General features: G+C 39.9%; 1 protein-coding gene across 1 annotated transcript; it reads right to left on the bottom strand.

The window, feature by feature from the left end:
- Positions 1-24,248: 24,248 nt before the first annotated feature.
- On the bottom strand, positions 24,249-24,884 carry LOC111897928 (uncharacterized). The gene has a single exon (XM_023893885.1). The coding sequence runs from the start codon at positions 24,882-24,884 to the stop codon at positions 24,249-24,251; it is 636 nt and encodes a 211-aa protein (XP_023749653.1).
- Positions 24,885-26,485: the final 1,601 nt, after the last annotated feature.

Below are 26,485 nucleotides of genomic sequence, written 5' to 3'. Positions count from 1 at the left end.
GCAGAGAAGGCAGTAGTATATCAAAAAGTTAGAACCACTCCAAATCAGGTGTACAAGGTCACAGGCGTAACCGAACATCAGACTGCTGAACTCACAGCTATTGTAAATGAGGACAATGCTGATGGCTGCGATGAGTTCTTCTGGTCAGCTCCAATCGATAACGCTGATGAAACGGTAGGTTTGTCTGAAAGGACCTCATGGAAAAGCAAAGGCAGATATGTGCCAGAACCTTTGAATAAACCTGATAACTTTGATGTGCCAAGTACTAGCGGTACGAAAGATGTTCCTCAAGAAAAAGGAATTCCTGCAAAAGAAGACAATCCTTCTAGTGAAACTTCATCAATTCAGAGTGAACCAGCCAAAGAAAACCAGAAACCGAAAGCTAATATCCATCATCAACCGAAGCAGATGAGAAATCAAAAACGGCAAAGGAATCAAAGATACAGGAAGAATCTCTCTGAAAGAAAACAGTTTTGGCAATCTCAGAATGCCTATTTCTCACATCAAGACAGGAACGTAAAGATAGAGAAAAATCATGTTGAATCGCAAGAGAGCAACAGCAACCGAAAGCAAAGGTTCGGTTCGGAGAAAAACATCAACCGAAAGCAAAGGTTCGGTTCGGAGAATGATTCCAACCGAAAGCAATGGTTCGGTTCTGAGAATGACTCCAACCGAAAGCAGAGGTTCGGTTCTGAGAACAAAAGAGATCAAAACTCTAAGGTCGGTCCCACCAATGATCAAAAGCAAAAGGGTCACCTAGAGTCTTCAACCAAGAAGTCATCTCAATCTAAGCCCTCTCATTCTAACTCCTCTAATTCTTCTAATTCTTCCAATTCTTCTCCACCTCGTTCCAAATTCCATTTTGTTCCTTGTCAAAAATCTCAAACATCAACTGAACAAAAAGGAAAACAGAAGGTTTCTGCGGCTAAACCAGAGTCTAAACCGAAAGCATCGAATCCCAATAAAATTAAAGTTTTTACCATCAAAAGGAAGGATGAAACAACACTAATAAAACGAACATATCTTGTTAACATCTCTCTAACTATTCCTGTTCCTGTGAAAGGCTCACGTGGACCCAAGAAACTTTGGGTTCCTAAATCTGCTTAATTTTTGCAGGTTATCAGTGACGAGCAGTTTGACGAAGAATGGTATATTGACAGTGGCTGCTCGCGTCACATGACAGGGAGGAAGGAAGAGCTAAGGGAATACAGGTCTTTTTCAAATGGTGGAAACTTCAAGTTTGGGAAAAATTCCTTCGGCACCATAAAAGGATATGGAATGATTACAAACGGTGATTTCACGATAAGGAAGGTTGCATATGTGGAAGGACTACAACACAACCTCATCAGTGTATCTCAGCTTGTTGGAGGTACCGGTCTTAAAGTCTCATTCGACGATGAGGGTTCTGAAATCATTGAGAAGAAGACGAAAAGAGTTGTTCTCAAATCCGAGCGTAAAGGTGAAATGTTTCCCCTAAATCTCAAACCCATCAAAGGAAACCCAGCTATCTGCTTCTTATCCAAAGCACAATCTGACGAAAGCTGGTTGTGGCACCGAAGGCTCTCTCATCTTAACTTTAAGGACATCAACAAACTCGTAACTGGAGGTCATGTTCGAGGTCTTCCATTACTCAAGTACGATAGAGATCATTTGTGTGCTGCATGTGAAATGGGGAAGCAGAGTCGTCAAAGTCATCCATCTATAATAAACACTAAAGTTGTTGAACCACTAGAATTACTTCATATTGATTTGTGTGGTCCATCATCTATCGAAAGCATCGGTGGTAGCAAGTACATTCTTGTTATTGTTGATGACTTTTCACGTTTTACATGGGTGTTCTTTCTGAAGCTTAAATCTGAAGCGACTCACAAGCTAAAGGTGCTCATCAAGCAAACTGAAGTACAGCTGAAGAAGGTCGTTCGCAACATCAGGAGCGACAATGGATTGGAGTCCAAAAATAGAGAATTCGAAGAATTCCTGGCAGAAAAGGGAATTAGTCACAACTTCTCAGCTCCCTACACACCTCAACAGAACGGAATTGTCGAAAGACGAAACCGATCTTTGTGTGAAGCAGCCCGAACCATGCTAAGTTTCGCTTCCTTACCTTTATATTTTTTGGCTGATGCTATTTCTGCTGCTTGTTTTACACATAACAGGTCATAGCTCAACAAGCGCTTCACTCTCACTCCTTATGAGATTCTCAACAACAGGAAGCCAAATGTGAAGTTTTTCCATGTGTTCGGTTCGCGGTGTTTTATCTTCAATTCTAAAGAAAACCGCAACAAGTTCAATGTCAAAGCCGACGAAGGGATATTTATGGGCTATTCTCTCACTTCTAAAGCGTACAGGGTATTAAACAAGCATTCGAAGAAAATAGAAGAAACTTACTACGTGACTTTTGATGATAGCTATGTCAAAAAGCTAAAGGTCAACGAAGACACAGCTGGAGAAATCTTTCCTCAAACTGGCCAAGTCACAGCCTCGATCGCTAATCTATTCGAAAAGTTCATGGAGCTATTTGATGAACCAGAGAAGGCCACTCTCTCTGAAGCCAGTGCAGCAGACAACAAGGTCGATCATATGAAGCAAATTGTTGAAGACGCTGCAAGGAGAATGAATGAAGGAGGATCAAGTTCTGACGAGCCTCCATCACCCAATGCTTCAGTCGAGGGGGAGGATCCGCCATCATCATCCCAGCCGAGCTCACAAGTTGAGGGGGAGCTAAGGTCTCAAACTGCTCCCAAAAGCACTTCATCAACCGAAAGTGCCTCAGCATCCGAAGGTGCATCAACGCCCGAAAGCTCAGCACCACAAGAAACTTCTGTAGTTCAAGACTCTCAAGATATTCCTGTAAGATCATCTATCAAGGGGGAGCAAGCCGATATGTCTTACGACTATGAAACTCAGTCCGAACCAGAAGAAATGATAAACGCTGAATTAGATCCAACCTTTGATCCAAATTACCCTCCTCTCACTAAATGGACCAGAGATCATCCTGTCTCTCAAGTTGTTGGTGATATTTCTGAAAAAGTTCTGACCCGATCACAACTCAAGGCAAAACAGACTTCCTTGTTTTCAAAAGTCGAATTCTCCATGTTTAACTCATTCGTATCAAAAGTTGAACCAAAGACAGTTAACACTGCCCTTGATCACTCCGATTGGGTTCAAGCTATGCAAGACGAACTGAATGAATTCGAAAGGAACAAAGTTTGGCGACTTATTCCAACTCCTCCAGATGCCTCTGTTGTTGGTCTCAAATGGGTCTTCAGGAATACAATGGACAAGGAAGGAAACGTGATTCGGAACAAAGCACGTCTGGTAGTGAAAGGATACTGTCAGGAGGAAGGCATTGACTATGAAGAGACTTTCGCTCATGTAGCTAGGCTGGAATCAGTTAGAATATTTCTAGCTTATGCTGCCCACAAAAACTTTGAGGTCTACCAGATGGACGTCAAGTGTGCATTTCTCAATGGAGAACTCGAAGAAACTGTGTATGTGGAGCAACCTCCTGGATTCGTGAATGAAAAGTATCCTAATCATTGTTACATTTTGGATAAAGCCGTGTATGGACTAAAACAAGCTCTGAGAGCCTGGTATGAAACGCTGACTAAATTTTTAAAGATGTCCAAATTCAAACAAGGTTCGGTTGACCCAACCTTCTTTCGTAAGAAGGAAGGTAACCACCTTATGATTGTTCAAATTTATGTCGATGATATCATCTTTGGCTTAACGAATCCTAGCCTAACAGCTGAATTCAGAAAGCTGATGGAGACTAAATTCGAAATGAGCTCAATGGGTCCTATTAACTTTTTCCTTGGTTTTAACATTAGACAGGGACCCGAAGGCATCTTTATTAATCAGGAAGCTTACACGAAGACTCTCCTTGCAAAATTTGGCATGATGGGAGACTCAAAAATCAAAGTTCCCATGGCGTTTGGCACCAAGCTCACTCCATCCCTAGATAAACCGGCTGTTGATATTCCGCTTTATCGCCAGATGATCGGTTCTCTGATGTATCTTACTGCTAGCAGGCCTGACATTATGTTCTCTGTTTGTTACTGTGCTAGATTTCAGGCCAACCCACGCGAACCTCACATGCTTGCAGTGAAGAATATTCTACGATATCTCAAGCGAACTACCTCTTTAGGTCTATGGTATCCATCCAACTCAGGCTTCTTCGTTCAAGCCTACTCAGATGCAGACCTTGGAGGATGTGGATTAGACAGGAAAAGTACCACTGGCGGCTGCCAATTCCTTGACGGGAAGTTGGTTAGCTGGCAATCAAAGAAACAAACGTGTGTGTCTTTGTCTACAGCTGAAGCAGAATACATAGCAGCTGCATCTTGCACCTCTCAAGTGATTTGGATCCAGAGTCAACTTCGAGACTATGGACTCAATATGAAAAAGATCCCACTATATTGTGACTCTGAAAGTGCAATTAGGATCTGTCATAACCCAATGCAACACTCAAAGACTAAGCACATAGCACTGAGGTATCACTCATCAAAGATCATGTGGAAGATGGAAACATTGTAGTACACTTTGTTAGAACCACTGATCAACTGGCTGATGTCTTTACCAAAGCTCTTCCTGAAGCGTCATTCAACAAAATTCTACAAGGTCTAGGTATGATGGAATCAGAGTCAGTACCACAAACTACCTCTCAATCTCACAAGTAAGAAGCGAAATAGACCGAACGTTCGGGTTCGGTTTTTGTACTCATGTACCGAAATGAACCGAACGCTCAGGTTCGGCTGGATGATCTACACTTCGCTCATCAATTAAAGGTGGTTTTCTTGGTTGTAAATTTCATGTATAAATGTTTCTATTTTATTCCTTTTTTTCAAAAGTATTTCCTTTTTGAATATCTAATTTCTTCGGTAACCGAAATAGACCGAACGTTCGGGTTCGGTTTTCCGACATTTTTCAAAACCGAAACCAACCGAAGGTTCGAGTTCGGTTTTTCAAAATTTTTCAAAACCGAAACCAACCGAACGCTCGGGTTCGGTTTTCCAAAACTTTTCAAAACCAAAACCAACCGAAGGTTCGGGTTCGTTTTTCCAAAATTTTTCAAAACCGAAACCAACCGAAGGTTCGGGTTCGGTTTTTCAAAATTTTTCAAAACCGAAACCAACCGAACGCTCGGGTTCGGTTTTCCAAAATTTTTCAAAACCGAAACGAACCGAACGCTCGGGTTCGGTTTTTCAAAATTTTTCTCAACCGAAATCAACTGAACGCTCGGGCTCGGTTCCAAAGTTTTCCAAAGTTTTTTTCTTAATTCCCAAAGTTTTTTTTTTAAGTTTCTTTCTCAGTTTTTTTTTTTATTTTTTTTTTATTTTTTTTAGTTTTTTTATATATCAAAAACTCCAAAAATATTTTTGTTCTCTATTTACTTTTTGTCATTAATTTTTATTTGTATGTTCATTCGTTTATGGGGAATTTGTAGAATTAGTTAAGTGTCCCTAGAAGCATGCTGTTGTATGTGCCCAAAGCCTCATCAGATTCTGAATAATAGCCTTAATGACTTGGTATACACAAACGTTGTTCCCAATTAGGCTACCACATTTATTCTAATCGTGAGCTACCTAACTCTCTTCTCACATGAGATAAGAGTTTTCTGCTTGGTCCTCCTTTTCGCAGCAGAGGTACTTTGATTTCTTACACCATCTCTATTACCTTTCTCCATTAAATTCGTTTCACCAACGTAACCCTTGAGACTCTCAGAAATTACCACTGAGGATTATGGTTACTCAAAAACTGTGTTATGATCTTAGTTTCGTGCCACTACGAGCTGAGTGAAACCCAAAATTCAATACCTAATATGAATTGACGGTGAACAATTAATTTGCTCAAGCTTTCACTAACGAATTGACGGACGTATCCTCATGAAATCTCAAGTTTTTATTTTGTGTGATTCCTATGAAATTGTTAAACACCATAACATTTCTTCCCTTGGGATCCAGTTTTTAATTTTTTTGAGATTTTATATTTTCCAAGCCACTTTAAAATCATTTCCTACCTACTTGTTCAACAGACTACACCGGTCTCACAAGTACTTTGTTCACTTTCTATCTTATTTCAAGATTAGGACTGTTGAATCAAAGCTAAAGCCACCTTAAGAAGCCTAATTAAAAGAAGCCTTTCAACACTTCTTAATAAGTGTTTGATCGTTATTTAACGGGGAACCACACTAACACTTTAAGGTCTCTCTTGACTTTGAAGGAAGAGATTCGTGCCCGGGATCATTTGTTTCGTGTCTTTATTGACATCACAATTATTCCTAAAATGGTTTGCTTTATTTCTTTTCTTTTTACACCCTTAGCACGAAAATCTTTGATTTTCCAAAATTCTGGTTCTAATAATTACAAGCTTTTTCTTTGGATTGATGATTAATTATAAGATGTGGTCAAAATTAATCCACATGGGCGTGTTATTCAAAAGATGCCGTTACACATTAAAGGGATTAGATGAAGCATTGCTGACTCAGGCGGGAGATTAATTGATTTGATTTCAAAACGGCGGACCAGGGAAAGCGTGCGAATTTGAAGCGTCTAATTTCTATCTGACGTCGCATACGCGTGTGCGAATTTGAAAAGGTTTCTCTCTGGCACAGAAAGGCGCGTGTGAATTTGAAACGGTTTCTCAAAAACAGCACTTGACGGGAGGCGTGTTCTTCGGAATCTGACACTCTCTCTCTCCTGCGTGATCATCGGTTCCACAGCTGTCATGCATCAGTCACTCCGAAAAACTCTTGGTATTTCGATAGAAGATTAGGGAAGATCCTTCTCTCTCCTTAACCCCCAGTATAAAAAGGCGTTAGCATCTACCATTTACCTCTTTACTGCAATCAAAATTCCCAGAGCAAAAGAATTCCCTGAACCCTAACTGTTCATCATCTTCTTCCCTCTCTTCAACATAGGCAGATTCATCCTCCGTTCACGCTACTTCTCATATCCTTCCCATTCTCCCTCAGCAATGTCTCATCATTGACTTAACCCCTCACGCATATGACTCCTACATGGTCCCAGTCATCGAATGTTTGAAGTATTCGCCAATCGCACCTGCACTTTCAAGGGCAGAATCAGTGCCAATGGAGTTCCTCTCACAGATCTACGCGACGGCGCACTACGACAAAGTCGTCGACAGGATCTTTTTCGAAGTTGCTCATCATAAAGCCTCTATCTCCAAGCAACGATTTGGCTCACTGCTGGGGTTTGAAGCTGACCCTTCAAGGGTTAATCCGGAGACTATTCCGATGGGGCATCTCTTCAATATGTTCTATAATATGGGGTACACGGAGGCGCTCACCTCCGTCGCTAAGTTCAAAAAGTCATGTTTACCACCACAGTGGAACGGAATGTTCACTGTGCTTTTCAAGGGTCTTTCAGAAAGGAGCTCAGGTTCAAATGGCTCCAGTCGACTATTCCTGTCCATTCTGTACGGAGTTTACAACGGCGTCAACGTCGACTATGGGTTGGTTCTCTAGCAACAACTCATCCAAAGCTTATCTTCTTCTTCACGGCATTCTAAGGTGTCGTACGCGAGGTTTTCAACCATCATAACGAAGTGGGTTATGGAGAAGTACAGGATTCCAACTGCCGCTGGTGCACCGATGTCTTCGATTGGTACTTTCCATACCACGAAGATCATCGTCTCCGATGCATTGAAATTCCCTTTCAATGGTTCCATTCCGGAGACCATGTATGCTGATGTTCCAGCTGACAGTAGGATTATCCAGACCTACAAGGAGTTCAAGAAGTCTGGTCCGAGGGATCTCACGCCGGAGATGCTAAAGTCCATTCACGATGCCGATAAGCCTGCTCCGAGAGGCAAAAAGGCAGATAAAGGCAAACAAGTGGAAAAAGGAGCTAAAGGCCCTTCTCCTAAGAAGAGGAAGTCTACCAAAGCTGCTCAGTCACCGCAGCAGAAGAGGCGGAAGACTCAACCAAAGCGAAAGCTCATTATCGCTTCCTCTTCCAGTGAGTCGGAAGGTGAGAGTTCGGATTCGGATGACTCTCCAAGAGGCAACACACCCCCACGAGGCAACACCCCACCTAGATCGCCTACCCCTGAAATGGAAATCCATACCTCTCCAATTCCCTCTCCTACTCAAACCATTCTTACTTCCATTCCCACCATAAACCCCTTTACCCACATACCAAAAACCTCATTTCCAATGCCACCACCCATCTTCACCGATGTAACAACAACATCCACAGCAAAGGTTACAACCAACGTATCTGATACGGGGGTTCATACCGATGCAACCGAACCACCACCAGCAACCGAACCCATACACACAACCGAACCTACCCCTACTCAAACACAACCCGAACCTACCCCTACCCAAACACAACCTGAACCCACCCATACCACTACACCCCCAGCTTCACCACCACCACCATCTCCCGATCATGCCTCTGACGGAGATAACCCTTTCCTTGGCGGGGAAAACATGACATTTGATTCGGTCTATTACAGTCCGTTTCAAGTGCAAAGCGACGATGATGAGGATGCTCCGGTAACAAAGAAACATCTTAAGGAGCTTCATGACAAGGTGGACTTGCTCATTGCCTCTTCCTCCAACACTCAATCCTCTCTCTCTGAAGCTGCTCTTCAGAAGATTGTTGATGCCTTCTCTAGGGCTCAGCAAGATTCATGCGCTTCTGCCACCGCCGCCATTGACGCCTCGACGAAAGCTTGTGAGGCTGCGACCGAAAAAGTCGATAAACTATTCTCTGACGCCTCTACCTTGTTACAATCTTTGCAGGAGAGTGCCACTGCTACCAAGATAACGTTAGAACCAATTTTTCAACAGTTGGCAATGTTTGTCTCCACGAAGTTGAAGTCATTTGCCACACTTCGCCAATCGCTCAGTGATGACAATTCATCCCTCCGTACTTCCATTGACGAGCGCCTCTCTAAACTCCACAAGGATCTCGCCGCTGAAAACTCGTTGATGGACGTTCTAGCAAGGAAGACCACCGCCCTAAAGGTCAAGAGTGCTTAACTTTCCAATTATCAACAACAAATTGACGCTCTTCGATCCGAACGGGAGGTCATCAAGACATGTGTTTCGGATGTACACTCCGCCATATCCAACATCCTCGAAGCACACGATCCGATCCTGAACCACTATGTGAGGCGTACCCTTGCGGAGAAACTCACTCCTGCCCTGGATCTACTTAGTAAAATAGAAGGGCTACCTAGTTTCGTGTCCAATCCGAAACAAGGGGGAGAAAAGGAGTCCGGATCGCAACAACCACCTCATTCCTCGAAAGCAACTCACACAACCGAACCTCCTCCTGCAGGCCAAGCCTCTGGTTCAGGTGTGAAGGACAAAGGCAAGAAACTTGCAGAGGATGAAGAGGAAGATGTTCAAGAAACCATTGCCGACTTGCTGAAACGCAAAAGTCGTCGCAATGTTGAAGATGATAATGTTCGTGTGGCGAGAGAAGCTGAAGAAGCTGAACGCAAGCAGAAAGAAGCCCACGACCTTCTCGAGAGCAGGAAGACTCTTTTCCCTGCTTGGACTCTCGAGAGGATGATAAAGGAGGCAATCGATACTCCGAGTATCTTATGGCTTGAACCGGTAATCTCCTTTGACTGCTACAACTCTGTCGACTCTCAGTTCGACATGTCCTTAACCCGAAAGGCGTTCATCTTTCACGCCTTCGCCAACATTGCTGAATTCCCTCATCCTCATCCGGAGGTTGATCGGGAATTGATTGATTTCTATCTGAAGGCTGCTCAACCCCAGTACCAAACCTGGAGCGCTCAGAAGATCATCAACGTTCGAGTTCTGAAGCCATACACTGAAGGGAAATTTATCAACGTTCGGTTCAAAGTGCTCAGAGGCTCTGCAAAAACCGAACATGCCATATCCTTAGCAGATTTACCGAACCTCAACCCCCGTGACTGGATTGTTCTGCACAACATCCTCCTAACTAATGAAGCTGAATATGGTCCGATCATTGACCATCTCAAGAGGATGTTAGTGTGCTATATCATGGAGGTAGCCCTGATGGATCAGGAGATTGCAAGTGTCTTCAAGAAGAAACCGAAGATCTCTCCTGTTGGCTCGGCCAGTGATCTGAACCAGATCAAGATGGGAAAAATTGACCCAAGGCGAAACTCCGTCATGTTCACTAGGAGTGAAGGACAAAAATGTCTCTTTGCCTTAGCTGATAAACATCTTTATACCACTGCTTGTCTTGAGCATGTGTTGGGGATCATCCACAGGTGCAAAGAAAATACAGCGGATGATATCAAATACTTTGACGATATGATACAATGGTACATCCGGTTCAGACAGACAATCCTCGCGCTCATCTCTCGTCTGTTTGAGACTGTAAAGAAGAAGGTTCCTACTGCCGCTGGCCCAAGTAAGAAGACAAAGTGATCTCGCTCCAATTGACGCAAAGGGGGAGATTGTTGGGTAGCGTAGCATTTTTTGTATATTGCGTCTATTGGGCTCGGTTAATAGTCCATGTTTTGTGCTCCGGTTTTGGGCCTGTCCAACCGTGAGCTGATAGGGTTTAGTATATAATAATGTGCTTGCATGCATATTAGAAAATTGATTGATAGAGTAATGATTGATAGCTTTACAGATTTCCTTCATCGTTCTTGTAAACCCTAAATCCTCTACAGTAGAAGTTCTTTATCGAGCTCTTCTGAGGATTGTTTATTAATCATTCGACATCTTTGATCCATTCTTGTGTTCTTGCTGTTTACTCGTTTATTAATTTACCTGTTTTATAGATCTAATCGATCTTCAAGTTAGTTTTTAACTTATCAGATTGTTATATACCTACTTTTGACTAGTGTTACATTCTCCCCCCGTTGATAAAATTTCGTCCCGAAAATTATCTTGTACTAGATGCCACTGCAGGGTCCTGGATAGCTTCTCTGCTTCTTGTTACGAATGCCCTACCACGGCCTAACTTCGTTGACTCCTTAACTTTGGACATTCCTTCTTGATATGTCCAATTTCACCACACTCAAAACATGCTCGTCCTCCATCATGGCCTGTTTCAATGTTTGTTCCTTGATTTTCTGTTATAAGTGTTGTGCTCCTGCAATAATTGGCGGTGTGTCCCTTCTTTTTGCACTTCATGCAAATATAACAGTCACCTGCATGCTGATGGTTACATTGACTGCACCATGAACAGTTACCTAGGTGATGATGATTACATTGAGTGCACCATGGAAGTTTTCCAGCATACTACCTTGGTTGCATGGGTATTGTTGTTGTGGTTGCATAATTATTTGCCACATCTTGTCTTTCCTCAGATGATTGTATGGGATTCTTCCTATTAAATTTGCACTTATTCGTTCCAGATTCGGGAGACTCAGCTATAAATCCCACTTGGATTTTTGTGTTGGTTAGCTGATGAGCTATACGCTTTGCACTGTCATATGTTGTAGGCTTCGATGCGATCACCATTCCTTTGATTTGCGATGCTAGACCCCAGATATATCGCTCGATCTTCTTGTATTCTGGGGTTACAAGTGTCGGACACATCACAGCAAGATCATTGAATCTAGCGGTATAAGCATTTATCTCTGAACCCTTCATGGTTAGCGTCCACAATTCTTGTTCTGGCTTATGTATTTCCTCCATGGGACAATACTCCTCTACTAGCATCCTCTTCAGCTCTTCCCATTGCATGGAATTGGCAGCATCAATACCCGTTGTATTCACATGGTTGTTCCACCATGTAAGTGCGGCATCAACGAAGGTACACGCAGCAAATCATACCTTACATTCATCCGGACAAAAGCTTATTTGAAATACTGATTCTGTCTTTTCAATCCACCGGGTCAAGCTAACAACCCCTTCCGTTCCATGGAAGCTCTTAGGTTTGCAATTCATCAAATCCTTGTAGGTACACATTATGGCGGTCCTTACATTGCCTTCATTTCTAACTCCTCCTCTTGTGACATTAACAAGAGCTGCAGCGATTCTCTAAGCTAAAATTTCTTCAATTTCTACTAAACTTATTGGAGGGTCTGTTTCTCGTGGTGGTGGTTGCGGTTGTTGTTGTTCTGGTTTTGGTCGTTCGTTCAGGTTTAGACGAGCGCTACTTCTTCTAGGCATTTTGTTTAGTTCCTATACATTTTGGATCACCAAGTGTTTAGTCTATCAAATATTACTCCCCATTTAAATAGTTCATATGATCTGATCATAATAAAATATAGTTGTACACCTACACCTAGTTGTGATAAGATCTATGCACATATGAACTTTAGTAGGAATATCTAATCTAAATCCTTGAGATCAAAAACATTCCGGGTATTTAGGTGTATTCTCATCGCGGGTCTGAGTCTTCATATATGACTCTATATTTATTATTTGTTGTATTCATGCTCTATTAATTATTGTTTGTTACTTTAGGTCTAGCTGATAACGCACCGGCCAGTCAGGACAGTCGGTGGGCAGGATCATTTTAGCATATAGCCGTTCTGAAATCCAGCAACCCAAGCGACATGCCTATCTTGTCACCGCTCCCGTAAGTAGTCCTTCAGTAGAATAATTAATAATAATTTTTATTATAGGCTATGGGATATACCTAAACCTAACAGAGTAAGCCCTAAACTATAGTCGTGCTTTCCTAAGAAAGTACTAATTCACCATAGTTAATAGCTCTGATACCATTCTGTCACACCCCGGCCGTCGGCGGAAACACCGGGCAGTGTAACGTCATTTCTTATATCATAGTTATCAACTTCCTAAAAACACATGCATTTTAAAATACGTCAACATAAAGTTGGTGAGTCCACAAGTTTTGACTCCATATAAAAATAATACATTTTCCAAGTTCAAAAGTATAGTTTTGAAAGTATTATTTTTAGTTTCCAACGTTTAGTATATATATCCTAGGTATAATGGTTTACTTACCAAATAAGTATATACCTATAAGTCTCATATATTATAAATATAAATGTTTGTAATTCCATACAAACTAAGTTGCTACGTATAAATCTTATTTCAATTCTATACGAGTAAAACTGCTACGTATAAATCTATTTCAATTCTATATGAGTAAGTCGGATAGGTATAGTGGTCTACTTAATATACAAGTAATATACCTACTAGATTCTTATACATAGAGTATAAGTCTTTGGGAAACTTATACTTAACATTCATACTTATATATCGACAAAGTATAATGCTTCTAAAGTTGTTCTACCATGAGTCTGTAGATGCGACTGTATGACTTAGTTTTATACCTCTTATTAATATTACAAGGACCACACATTGCGGTAGTACAAGGATCACACATTGCGGTAGTACAAGGATCACACCTTGCGGTAGTACAACAACTATAATTATAATTAAAACCAGGTTTTATATTCACATAAAACCAATAACAACAACATATAACATACCTAGTTTTATCTTGACATAAAACCAACAATAACAACGTACCTAACAATTAACATATAGAACTTCTGAATATAACTTCGGAACTATATCGCACACAACTTATATATAGAATCCTAAGTATAACTCAAGATCTACATTAGTATACTACTATAACTATAACATGCTAACAACTTTACGATAGTTGGATACTTTCAGATATGAAATAACTATATCCTGGTTATTATAACTATCTATGTTGATACTGATATACTATCATATAGACATAATGTATATACAATATTTAGCATGCGTTTTCCCCTGAAAATATTGAAAAGTGGGGCCGTGAAACTCACCTTAATATCGTGATCTATAGAATCTAAACGGTCAGAAGCTCGTCATTTTCAGGATCAGGAAGGAAAACGGCCTCCGGAAACGAGAGAGAGTGAAAAGAAAAGGTGTAAGGAATGAATGAGCTTTGATCGCTATTTATAGGCTCTTTTGGGCCATTTCACGTCATGGCATACCTAGGGTTACGTTGTGGCCAACCATGAGTCACCCCGTAGCTTCAACACGTGTTTTCAAGCCCCGATTAGTGTCCCAGACACGTTTCACGTCATGGCCTTAATTTCCACGTCGTGGTTTAAGGCGGCTAGGGTTTCTGCCACGTGTCAAGCCCTTAGACAGCTGCATCTTCGGAAGGTCATAACTTTTGCATACGAACTCCGTTTTTGGCATTCTTTATATCCATGTGTAGGTATTTCTGAGTACTACAACTTTCATTTAGACCCCAATAGCTAATTCTAAGTCTATTTTAAATTCGTCTTATTATAGAGATTTATAGTGTTCGGTTTATGATAACTTTTTCACACGAAGTCAGATTTAAATACTCTCTATATTTTTGGAATCGTATGGACGTATACTTTGAGTTGTATCATAAATAAAGTTCATATTTGTATTCGGATTATCATGAAATACATAGTAAGTTTATTACATTACTAGTTTAACAAAATCACATTACATGATTTGTATAATCACATGTGATTGTTATTGACCTACTTTTGACTAGTGTTATATCAACTACGCTGGGCGTAGTTTGGATAAGCTTGTTGACTCCTTCAGATATCCATCCGATTTAAAGATTAAATAATAAAATTATTTATTTTAAAAACTTCGGAAATTCATATCTTCATCATACGAACTCCGTTTTCAACGTTCTTTATATACACGTGTAGGTGAGACTATGCTCTACAACTTTCGCTTAGAATCCGTCGGCTAATTTTGAATTTATTTTTTATTATTTATTTTTAGTAGGCTAGAACAGGAAAACTCCGTTATAAATTCATAACTTCTTCATCTGACGTCCGTTTTCGTCTGTCTTTACACCAATGCACTACTATCAACGAGATCTTCGATTCTCGTGTAGATTGTTTCGAACAACAATCACTCGATCTCGAATTCGAGTTTCGGGCTGCATACTGCTAAGCTGAAACTTAGAAAAATCATAACTTCCTCATACGAAGTCAGATTTGGGCATTCTTTTCATGCACGCTCTCGGTTTAACGAACTCTACGACTTTCATTTAGATTACTAGGGATAAATATCGCTCTATCTTAATTTCATATTTTACGTCATTCAGCGTCGTGCTGGTTCTGTCACGAAACTTCGACAGATCATAACTTCTTCGTTATAACTCGGATTTCGGCATTCTTTATATATTCGGAACCTTCGTTTCAACTACTACAACATTATCCATAGATATCAGCTTTATCTAACATTTCATTTTAATGCTTATTTTCATACTTAATTCAATTAAGACACATAGTTAAGCACAAAACATATAATACTCAAATAATACACGTCTATTATTTCGAAACAGGTTACAAAGGTTAACCTAGACTATTATATCAATATTAATGACAAGCCCATAAACACAGGCGTTACAATGTTGACCTTTCAAAACAACATGTATTCTTAAGGGAATGAGTTAGGAAGATAACGGAAGCGCAGCTGGAAGCTTATGTGTTATGTTGCTTTAGTTTTCCTTTGTAATGTATGAGCACCTTCAACATGTGTGTAATATTTATTACTTAATTAATAAAGAGTAAGTTTGTGTGACATCTTGATGTATATGTATACTTTTGTATCTATGATCCAATATTCTAATGTCACACAGCCTAGTGTTTCCATCGTCAGTCGGGTGTGACATATATTGCTCATACTTCGCATATGGCCACATTACAACATCTCATACAAAAACCTAGACCAAGAGACTTGTATCAAAACATAAAAACTTCCATATAGGTACTACACAACTGCAAAAAGACTCACCTCAAATCCAAGTTATAGCAATAAATGAACAAATAACTATTCTCCCAACACCTCTATTAAGCACCCTAAACAATTGCACAAAATGCGATTAGAAACGAGCCCTCAACACCGAAAACATAATTTATGTTTCATATTTTTAAGTTAAACAGTCTGACCTCTGTTTTGTGTTTGGAGCATAAAATAGAGATTTAAACTCTAAATTGATTGATATTGGAGTCTCTAGAAACTACAGTCAATTTCCTCCAATTTTCTCTCTCTGGTGCATTGTGTAATTCGGACCAGATTGATCTTTACTGATGGGTTTTATACAAACAACCCTATGTGTGCATGCAACCCTAATTTGGATTTATGTTTTCACTTTTAGATACACAACATTATGAACACATGAATAAAACCCTAATGTAGCTTGCTATTTTCGAAATTCATATATAAGGTTAGATCACATACCTCTTCTTGTTGTTATATTGCAATAACAACTTAAATCTTTAAACCCTAAGTCTTGAAAGCAAGCACCACAAGTCTAGTGCCTCTAATGGCTCACAAACACCACAAGCAATTGGAGAGGCTATAGAGAGAGAGAAGGGGAGAGGTAGAAATCAGCCTTGGGATCTCTTAGAAGCAAGTGGGCGATTTCTTAAGGTCTAGGGGTCTTTTTATAGGGTTGAGATTAGGGTTTCAGTCCTTATCCTTATCTAGTTGCTTGCCCACCAAGCAATCATAAGATAAGCCTTGAAAAGCACTTATCTCTTGGACCTTTGGACGATTTCAAGGATATCCTATCCCTTGAATTCGTCCAACCTTTAACAAGGATAACCATTGCCCTACTTTGCAACTATCGCATAATTACAATTCAGCCCCTCTAGTTTAATTAATTACACTTGATCACAAAATTAATTCCTAATTAATTATTGACCAATATTAATTAAACAAATATGATTTCTTCTTTAATATATTATTCTTATAACATATTAATAAATCATAATAACCTATTTCTCTATTTATTTCTCTAGTCAAGTTGCTTTGGTAAAGGCAACCCAAAAGGACTATGCACAACCGGGTCAAGTACTTACCAAATATGTTTACAAGCTTAGACACTAATCCAACAGTCTCCCACTTGGATAAGTCTAGTAACCACAAATGTAACGTACAACTCGTTTAGCAATCGTAGCTCTCAAAGACGTTGTCGAACTCTGATCTCGTTAGTAACCTGTCCTTTAGATAAGGGATCGTATAGTCCTCTATTTAGATATTGTGCGGATAATTTTATTGAACTAATTGTCCAGCAGTTGGTTTCTCGATCTCATATTCATTTGACAGAGAACTTAATTGAACACATCAATTCAGTCCTGACCGGGACCCGACACATAAGTTAAATCAAATCATCGAGTGGTCGTGATATCGCTTTTACCCTCTTAGGATAGAAGTAACAGATAAAATTTGACTTATATGCATTTACTATTTACTAATCAATCACACACAACAATGCATTTTATGACATCAATTTACTGATGCGGTTTCGCATTATCAATTTACAACCAATTAGTAAACAATAAACCATATATCTTGGTTTTAAGACCATATGATATTATCTTCTTGAGATCACTTTGTCACATTCCATAAAGTGATTCCAGCAAGTGCGGGTTTATTCCAATGCTCAAAACTTGTTCATAAGCACTCATGAATGTTGTAGCAAACTTTTGCTATGTTTAATACCATTTAGACAGTCTACACACCAATTCATGACAATCTTCATTCATACCTACTTCCAACATATGAACGATTGTGGACTGTTTGAATAATTCGATTATTCTTAATAAACTCAATTATTCTGGAAGTCAAAACATGCAAAGTGAAACAATAGTTAAACAACTAACATAATATAGTAACTTTACTCATAAATAATACTCCTTTATTTAATCAACAAATGTCAATTACATTTATCTATTACATGTTTCTAAAACTATCTAATCTAAACTAATATAATCCTTCAGCCCAATGCTCATAGCATGCTGCAAGTGCTTAACCCTACGTAATCCCTTCGTAAGCGGATATGTTGGGTTATCTTCTGATGATATCCTCTTGACCACGAGGTGTCCTTCTACTGCTCGATGTCTAATAAAGTGATACTTTCTGTCGATATGTCGAGATCTACCATGATCCCTCGGTTCCTTGGTCAAGGCAACCGCTCCTTCATTATCACAGAAAATTTCCATAGGCTCCTTTATGGCAGGCACAACTCCAAGGTCACCAATGAAGTTCTTCAACCATATCGCCTCCTTTGACGCTTCACTTGTTGCAATCTACTCTGATTCGCACATTGAATCAACTACAGTTTCCTGCTTGGAACTCTTCCAAGTCACTGCTCCTCCATTTAGGGTAAAGACCCAGCCCGTCTGCGGACGGTAGTTGTCTCTGTCGGTCTGGAAGCTGGCGTCACTATACCCTCGCACCTTTAAGTCATCACTCCCTCCAAGGACTAAGAACCATTCCTTGGTCCTCCGAAGGTACTTAAGTATATTTTTGACTGCAATCCAATGAGCTTTGCCCGGGTTCCCTTGATATCTACTGACCATGCTCAAAGCAAAGGCCACATCAGGGCGAGTACAAGTCATGGCATACATGATCGGACAAACTGCGAAAGCGTAAGGTACTCGGCTCATCTCTGCTATCTCGGCTTCGGTACTCGGACTTTGAGTCTTACTCAACTTGACATTACTCTCTATCGGTAGCTCTCCCTTCTTCGAGTTTTCCATACTAAAACATTTTGGTACCTTATCCAAGTAAGTATTCTTACTAAGTCCTATTAGTCTCTTACTTCGTTCTCTCACTATCCATATTCCCAAAATATAGGAAGCCTCTCCGAGGTCCTTCATAGCGAAGCACTTCCCTAGCCAGGACTTAACCTCCTGCAGAGTCGGGATGTTGTTTCCTATGAGTAGTATGTCATCGACATACAAAATGAGGAAGCTAACTATACTCCCACTGGCCTTGACATATACACATGATTCATATTCGCTTCGTAGAAATCCAAACTCTTTGACTTTCTCATCAAAGCAAAGATTCCATCTGCGAGATGCTTGCTTAAGTCCATCAATGGACTTCTCAAGCTTGCACACTCAATTGGGATGCTTCGGATCGACAAAACCCTCTGGCTGAGCCATGTAAACATCCTCAGCCAACTTCCTATTAAGGAAAGCGGTCTTGACATCCATTTGCCATATCTCATAATCATGAATGCAGCAATGGCCAGCATCACCCTAATAGACTTTATTTTCGCAACTGGTGAGAAGGTCTCATCGTAGTCAACTCCGGGAGTTTGAGTAAAGCCCTTCGCCACCAGTCGTGCCTTATACGTGTGCACATTACCATCCACGTCGGTCTTCTTCTTGAAGATCCATTTGCACCCGACCGTCTTACGTCCACGCACATTGTCAACCAAATTCCAAACTTGGTTGTCATACATGGACTGAATCTCGTTGTCCATCGCCTCTTTCTATTTTTCAGACTTTGGGCCTGCCATGGATTCCTTATAGCTATTAGGTTCATCTAAATTTATTAGTGTACCATCACTAATATACGTGTCCCCTTCGGTAGTAATATGAAAACCATAAAACTGGGGTTGAACTCTAACTCTTTCGGAACGCCTAAGAGGTAAGGACTCGTTAATTGGTTCAACTGGAGTTTCCTCCTCGGTTTGAGCGCCAGCGGTAGAGGTTCCTTCATCGCTCGATTCTCGAATCTCTTCAAGATCTATTTGCCTCCCACCGTCTCCTTGGCTTATGAGTTCTCGCTCTCGGAAAACCCCTCTTCTCGCAACGAATACAACATTGTCACTCGGTCTATAGAAGAGATATCCAAAGGATCTCTGCGAGTAGCCGATGAAAATACATCGCTCACTACGAGGTTCGAGCTTGTCGTCAGTCTCTCGTCTTACAAAAACCTCACAGCCCCAAACCTTGATATGTGCCAACGAAGGAGCCTTCCCTGTCCACATCTAGTTAGGTGTTTTGGCAACCTTCTTTGTAGGGACTCGGTTAAGGATATGGGCGGAAGTCTCTAAGGCATACCCCTATAATGATATAGGTAGTGAAGCACGACTCATCATAGAACGGACCATGTCTAACAAGGTTCGATTACGCCTTTCTGCCACACCATTCAACTGCGGTGTCCTAGGTAGCATCAATTGCGAAACTATTCTGCATTCCTTGAGATAGTCGTGGAATTCAAGACTTAGGTACTCTCCTCCTCGATCGGATCGAAGCATCTTGATTTTCCTGCCCAATTGATTCTCCACTTCATGCTTGAACTCTTTGAACTTTTCAAACGTTTCTGACTTGTGTTTGATTAAGTAAATATACCCATATCTACTATAATCATCGGTGGAAGTCACGTAGAAGCGGTTCCAATCCTTTGTGGTGGATCTAAAGGGCCCACACACATCGGTGTGTATGAGATCCAATAAACCCTCACTCCTCTCACAAGTGCCAGTGAAGGGTGACTTGGTCATCTTTCCAAGTAAACAAGACTCGCACGTGTAATCTTCCCTAAGGTCGAATGACTCCAACACTCCATCCTTTTGGAGTTGGGCTATGCGCTTCTTGTTGACATGTCCAAGACGACAATGCCATAAAGATGCTTTATCCATACTATTGGAAGAATCCATACACAACACATCATTTCCTAGGTTATCTACAACCATAACAGTTTCATAAATTCCATTAGAAGGCATTGCTTCAAAATATAAAACACCATTTAGATAACCATAAATTCAACCATTCTCATTATTAAATGAATATCTAAATCCTTTTCTAAACAAACCATGAAAAGAAATGATGTTTCTTGCCATATCTGGTGAGTAGCAACAATTATTTAAATCTAAATTCAGTCCATTACTAAGCACTAAAGAATACACTCCAATCTTGGTAACAACCGACGTTCTTCTGTTCCCCATGATTAGATTTATTCTTCCAAGCTCCACATCCCTATTTCTTCCTAGTCCCTGCAAATCAGAACAGATGTGGTAACCTCATCCTGTATCATGAACCCAAGAAATAGCATGAGATGAATCATTAGATTTAATTGTGTATATACCTTCATAAGATGGATTGATCTTTCCATCCTTGATGGCTTGCAGATATTCCAGGCAGCTTCTCTTCCAATGCTCTATTTTGTGGCAATGATGGCACTCTACCTCCTTTGGGTTAGCGTTGGGCTTAGCAGGATCCACCTTGGTCCCACTAGAAGAGGAACCATCTTGGGACTTTCCCTTGCGGTGGCTCTTTGACGGATCCTTCCTCTTCTTTCCCCTTCCCTGCCATATAGCCAAAACAGGAGCAACGGATGGATTAGGAGTTGGTGCAACAGACTTGTCCTTTAGGTTGCTCTCAGCAGTCCTTAGGAGCCCTTGGAGCTTGCTTAGGGTGACCTCTTCCTTGTTCATGTGGTAGGTCATCCTAAATTGGTTGTAGCATGAGGGCAAGGAGTGAAGAACAATGTCGATAGCCAAGTCTTCCCCAAAGTTGACATTCAATTTGCAAAGACGATCAACATACCTTTGCATCTTTTTCAAGTGCACGATTAGAGACTTTCCACTTCCCATTTTAGCAGTGATCATATTCGTTATGATCTCATAGCGCTCTTTCCTCGCGCTTTGGTGATATCTCTCCATCAAGTCTATATGCATCTCATAAGGATACATGTCCTCATAGGATTTTAGGAATTCGAACTTCATTGTGGCTATCATGATGCAATGAACTTTCGTTGCATCACGCTCATGGGTCTCAAAGACAGCCATTTCTTCGGGAGTAGCAGTTTCTGGATTGATCTTCTCAAGCTTCTCATCGAGAACATACTCTTTTTCCTCGTAATGCGCGATGGCGCAAATGTATCTTATCCATTCGCTAAAGTTCAATCCATCAAAAGTCACTTTTGACAAAGGCTCATTAGCGTGAATGAGCTAGCAGCAGCGTTGTTTGCGTTAGACATCTACAAATAGAAAAGACAAAGTTTGATTAGAATTGAATCCCTAATTAAACACCCAAAATGGAAAATTAGGGCTAGGACCCAACAACATTATTTACATATTAGAAAAGGGATGTCGTAATCCAACACGCAAATAATTTGGAGGTAAGTGAATGATGATTCACTAATTCTTCACCATGAAAAACATAATCTTAAGTTTTAAATCTATTGAGAATTCCTAGATTTTCTTGGAGATACATTGAACTTTTCAATGGCATGTTTAAATCTCGATATGCCTCTCTCGTTTGTGACTGGGATGCCGAGGATCACACAGTGGGTGTGAATAACCATGCAAATCTACATGGTGCCTTCATTGTTACAATCACCTATTCGATGTGCCGGTAAACCACACACGCTCCATCGAACTATGACAAACAATGGATCACCCTTTGCCACCTTTCCTTAGAACCAATTAGTGTGCCGGTAAACCACACACGCTCCACTAACTTCTTAGCAAGGGTGCAAAGTGTAATTTCATGGGATTGCATCAATTCACTTTTTCCTAAAGTAACTAGGATTGGGAATTTTTTAAAAAAATGTTTAGTTACTTTGTATAGATTCATTATACTTATTAATGAAGAGAGGATTTCCCTATCCTACCCGTTCGACTAACGACCCTCCACCAGTCAAGCAAGCGGTGGGTGTGAGTGTACACCCATTAAGCGCCATTTTATAGGCAACAACCTTATACCCACCTTATAGACCGGCTTCGTGAATGAGGCCTACTAATGGTAAGACTAGCCTTTTAATTATACATATATATTTATTAAGCTTGTAATAATATAATAGTATAGGGTGTATTTTAAGCATTTCAAAATACTAGGGTTTTAATCTTCAATTTAAAATTTTCGAATTTAATACCACTTAAATTAAAATTTTAAATATTAAAACTATTGATTTAATAATTATCTTAAATTAAAATATTAATTTAAATTATCAAATCATAAGGGATTATTTAAATCATAAGGATAATTACCATTTAAACAATTAACTTATCCTAATCCCTTTAATCCCTCTAAATTTCGAAAATAAGGGGATGGGATAATTCAAAATCTTTAATTACCATATTAAACGATTAAAAGATAATTACAAGATATGGGATTATCCAAATCCCTAAAATTTAGGATCTTATCTTGGGGAAGGAGGCTAATCTCGAAATCTTAGGGTTTGCAAACCCTAGATTTCGAAATCTTGGATTAATGGAAAGGATTCAAAAAACATTTTCATAATTTTCGCAAATTAGGGTTAGGAAACCCTAATCTCGAAATTGCATGCCTCCTAGGGTTTATTGGCTATAAACCCTAATTTTTCAAGTTCATACAATTGTATAATACTAATTGAAAACAAGTTAACCAAAGGCTCTAATACCACTGATGGGTTTTATACAAACAATCCTATGTGTGCATGCAACCCTAATTTGGATCTATGTTTTCACTATTAGATACACAACATTATGAACACATGAATAAAACTCTAATGTAGCTTGCTATTTTCGAAATTCATATATAAGGTTAGATCACATACCTCTTCTTGTTGTTATATTGCAATAACTACTTAAATCTTCAAACCCTAAGTCTTGAAAGCAAGCACCACAAGTGTAGTGCCTCTAATGGCTCACAAACACCACAAGCAATTGGAGAGGCTATAGAGAGAGAAGGGGAGAAGTAGAAATCGGCCTTGGGATCTCCTAGAAGCAAGTGGACGATTTCTTAAGGTCTAGGGGTCTTTTTATAGGGTTGACATTAGGGTTTCAGTCCTTATCCTTATCTAGTTGTTTGCCCACCAAGCAATCATAAGATAAGCCTTGAAAAGCCCTTATCTCTTGGACCTTTGGACGATTTCAAGGATATCTTATCCCTTGAATTTGTCCAACCTTTAACAAGGATAACCATTGCCCTACTTTGCAACTATCACATAATTACAATTCAGCCCCTCTAGTTTAATTAATTACAGTTGATCACAAAATTAATTCCTAATTAACTATTGACCAATATTAGTTAAACAAATATGATTTCTCCTTTAATATATTATTCTTATAACATATTAATAAATCCTAATAACCTCTTTCTCTATTTATTTCTCCAGTCAAGTTGCTTTGGTGAAGGCAACCCAAAAGGACCATGCACAACTGGCTCAAGTACTTACCAAATATAGTTACGGGCTTAGACACCAATCCAACATTTACGACCCTTGCAACACATATCAACATTTCTGTCCAAATTTCCAACTTTTGAAAAACATCACCAAATTCTTCAAGGATTAATACAAGTACTAGAAAATGGAGATGGATGGTAAGAAAGTGACTTATACCTTCTAGAAATTCTTAGATGATTCCAAGAGAACCAATAGAAGGTAAGAATTTTCATGAACAACACCAAGAATCCTCTAAATATGCTTCAATTTCGACACCTTCTTCATGAGATTCACTCACACACTCCAAAAATGGAAAGAAAATTTAAGAACTCTCTCAAAGTGAGTTAGAGGCTTGATAATTGAATAGGAAGTTTGGGTCATTACAATCCTCCCCTCCTTAATAGGATTTCGTCTCAGAATTAGAAACTGGAATGAACAAGTGAGGATAACGAGCCATCATATCATCCCCGAGCTCCCAAGTTATATCAACTTCATGTTTTTTCTTCCACAAGATTTTTACAAGTTCAACCATCTTCTTACATAACTGCTTAGTCTCATGTTCCAAGATTGTCTCAATTTCCTCCACCAAACTCTTCGATTCATCAACTCGCAACTCATCCATAGGTAATATGCTTGGCTCTTCGGCTAAACACTTATGCAAGTACAAAACATGGAACACATCATGGCTCCCCTCTATGTCTGGTGGTAACTCCAAAATGTAGGCCTGACTACCGATCAGCTCCAACACCACAAGTGGACCAATGGAACGGGGTCCTAACGTGTCTTGCTTGCTGAAGCGAATGATCCCCTTCCAAGGTGAGACTTTCAACATTACTTTCTTGCCCACCGTGAAGGTATTCAGTCGGTGCTTTTTCATTGAGTACTTCTTTTTCCTTTCTCTCACCACATGCAAAGGATCATGAGCTATCTTCACTTTATCATCAGTAATATGCATCATCTCTGTGCTCGTAAACTGTTTTTCTCCCGGATCCAACCAACATGTAGGAGTGCAACACTTTTTCTTGTAGAGCATTTCCCATGTGTTTCTTCAACCGTAATTCTATTTTCCAACCGTGGGTATAAATTCTTTCTCGTTTAGTGTCCTACTTACAGGCACACTGTACTAGAAGTTATTCTCAACCAAACCATTATGTTGAAATCATAATTTCTTAATGCTATAAAATGATGTAACATAACTAGAAATTTGATAACTTTTGAAAATGATTACAACATCTATTTATACATTATGCCCCTTATATTGGGCTTCATGTTCGATTACTATCTATATAGGATGACTACTCATATATCGCTCTTCAGACAAGTAGTTTCCTACTCTTGATTTCCTGCAATGGCATCCGCTGCATCAAGGATCATTTGGTAGCTTTTACCCTTGAGCTTTGCTAGTAGGTTCCTTGAGATTTTCTTCTTAGATTTAGGGCACTCTGCCTTCATGTGCCCTTCTTCTCCACAAGTGAATCAAACTTTTCCTTTTATTAGGCGGTTTGTAGATATATGCCCTGACTTATTGCATTTTTAGCAGATGGCACAGTCACCAGAATGCCTCTTATTGCAATGGTCACACCATTTCCCTTCCTGGTTGCTTACAAACTCGTTGCTTGACTTTGAATACTTCTTCTTCTTACTGATGTTGTTGTTGTTGCTTCCCTCAACATTATTGGCTCCCTCTCTCTTTATCATCCCTTTGACATACTTTGCAACCCAGACAACCGCCTCAAATGTATGTTCCTGCTTCACCGGCACAGTGTACTCTCATGGTAAGCCCTTTGCATACCATTCAATCTTGGTTAGTTCATCCGGAACAAGTCGTAGGGCGAACTCCATTTTACCAATGAAAGCATTGATGTACTCATCCACTGACATGCTTCCATTTCTCAAAGCCAGGAATTGATTCTCCAATTCCAACATTTTCTCAGCTGAACAGAACTTCCTATTGAAATGGGTCAAGAATTTGTCCCATGTCAGCCGCAGTGGCTTGTTGGGGCTTACAATCTTCCCTAACATGTTCCACCAACAAAGTTTTGTGCCATTGAACTGCTTCCCAACGTAGGCATTTTGTAGCTTGCCCATGCCTCCACACGTTATGAAGGCCGACTCCATCTCCGATATCCAATCCATGACTCATACAAGTTCTTCCTTCCCATTAAATGATGATGGCTTGCAAGTCATGAAATCCTTATACTTGTAGTAGCCACTAGGCTCATCATTTCTCTGGACCTCTAGCTCCTCCATTCCTTGATAACTTTTCGAGTCATCATTGTTTCCTTCTTGAACCTGTTGGATTAGGTGTCTAAGCCCATAACTATTTTGGTATCTATGTGATCCGATTATGAGCATGGTCCTTTTAGGTTGCCTTCACCATAGCAACTGATAGGATGAATTTTGGAGAAAGAGGATTAATTATGATTTATTAATATATTATACGAATAATATATTAAAGGAGAAATCATATTGTTTAATTAATATTGATCAAGAATTAATTTAGAATTAATTTTGTGGTCAAAAGAGATTAATTAAACTTAGGGTACTGGAATTGCAATTATAAGATAATTGGTTTTGGGTTGTAGATCCCTTAGGAATAAGGTGGACGAATTCAAGGTGGAAGCCCACTTAGAA

Source organism: Lactuca sativa, chromosome 5 (assembly GCF_002870075.4).
Source record: "Lactuca sativa cultivar Salinas chromosome 5, Lsat_Salinas_v11, whole genome shotgun sequence".
Taxonomy (NCBI): Eukaryota; Viridiplantae; Streptophyta; class Magnoliopsida; order Asterales; family Asteraceae; genus Lactuca; species Lactuca sativa.
This window is presented reverse-complemented; position numbering and strand designations above follow the sequence as displayed.